General features: G+C 62.7%; 1 protein-coding gene across 1 annotated transcript in view; it reads left to right on the top strand.

Moving 5' to 3' along the window:
• LOC119592453 (neuronal PAS domain-containing protein 4-like) overlaps nt 1-426 on the top strand; it is a gene marked incomplete at its 3' end in the record, with an annotated part of 98,034 nt that extends 97,608 nt beyond the window's left edge. Inside the window, 2 exon segments of the mRNA XM_037941275.1 lie at nt 1-173; nt 308-426. Coding sequence (XP_037797203.1) covers nt 1-173; nt 308-426 — 292 coding nt within the window.

The following is a 426-nucleotide window of genomic DNA, read 5'->3' as shown; positions in this document are numbered from 1 at the left end:
CGGTGATCGTGGCGACGAACCAGGTCCTGGGCGAGAAGGAGGCGGCCGTGCTGCGCGCCAACTCGTGGCTCTACCACTACTACACGATGCAGTCCAAGCTGCAGTACGGCCTCGCCTACGACACGCACGCGCACCGCGTCCACGCCTACTACCCGCAGGTCATGACCTACCAGGTGAGGCGCCGCAGACTGTGGCTTGCTTGTGCACTGATGCTTCCTTGGTCGCTCACTTGAGCCCAAGTTGCGAAAGCGAGAGTAACTGTTCATTTCTTGAAGTGTTAGGCTCATGATTTCTCTCCGCCTTACAGACTGACGCCGCCTCCTCGTACATGCCGCCCACGGCCCTCAACGGAAGCCACGCCCATTCTCACACCCACGCGCCCGCCGCCCACTCGCCCTACTCGCTGGCCTCACCCTCCGCCTACGC

The sequence above is a fragment of the Penaeus monodon genome, chromosome 30 (assembly GCF_015228065.2).
Source record: "Penaeus monodon isolate SGIC_2016 chromosome 30, NSTDA_Pmon_1, whole genome shotgun sequence".
Taxonomy (NCBI): domain Eukaryota; kingdom Metazoa; phylum Arthropoda; class Malacostraca; order Decapoda; family Penaeidae; genus Penaeus; species Penaeus monodon.
Note: the sequence above shows the minus strand (reverse complement) of the source record. Positions and strands in the feature narration are given on the sequence as shown.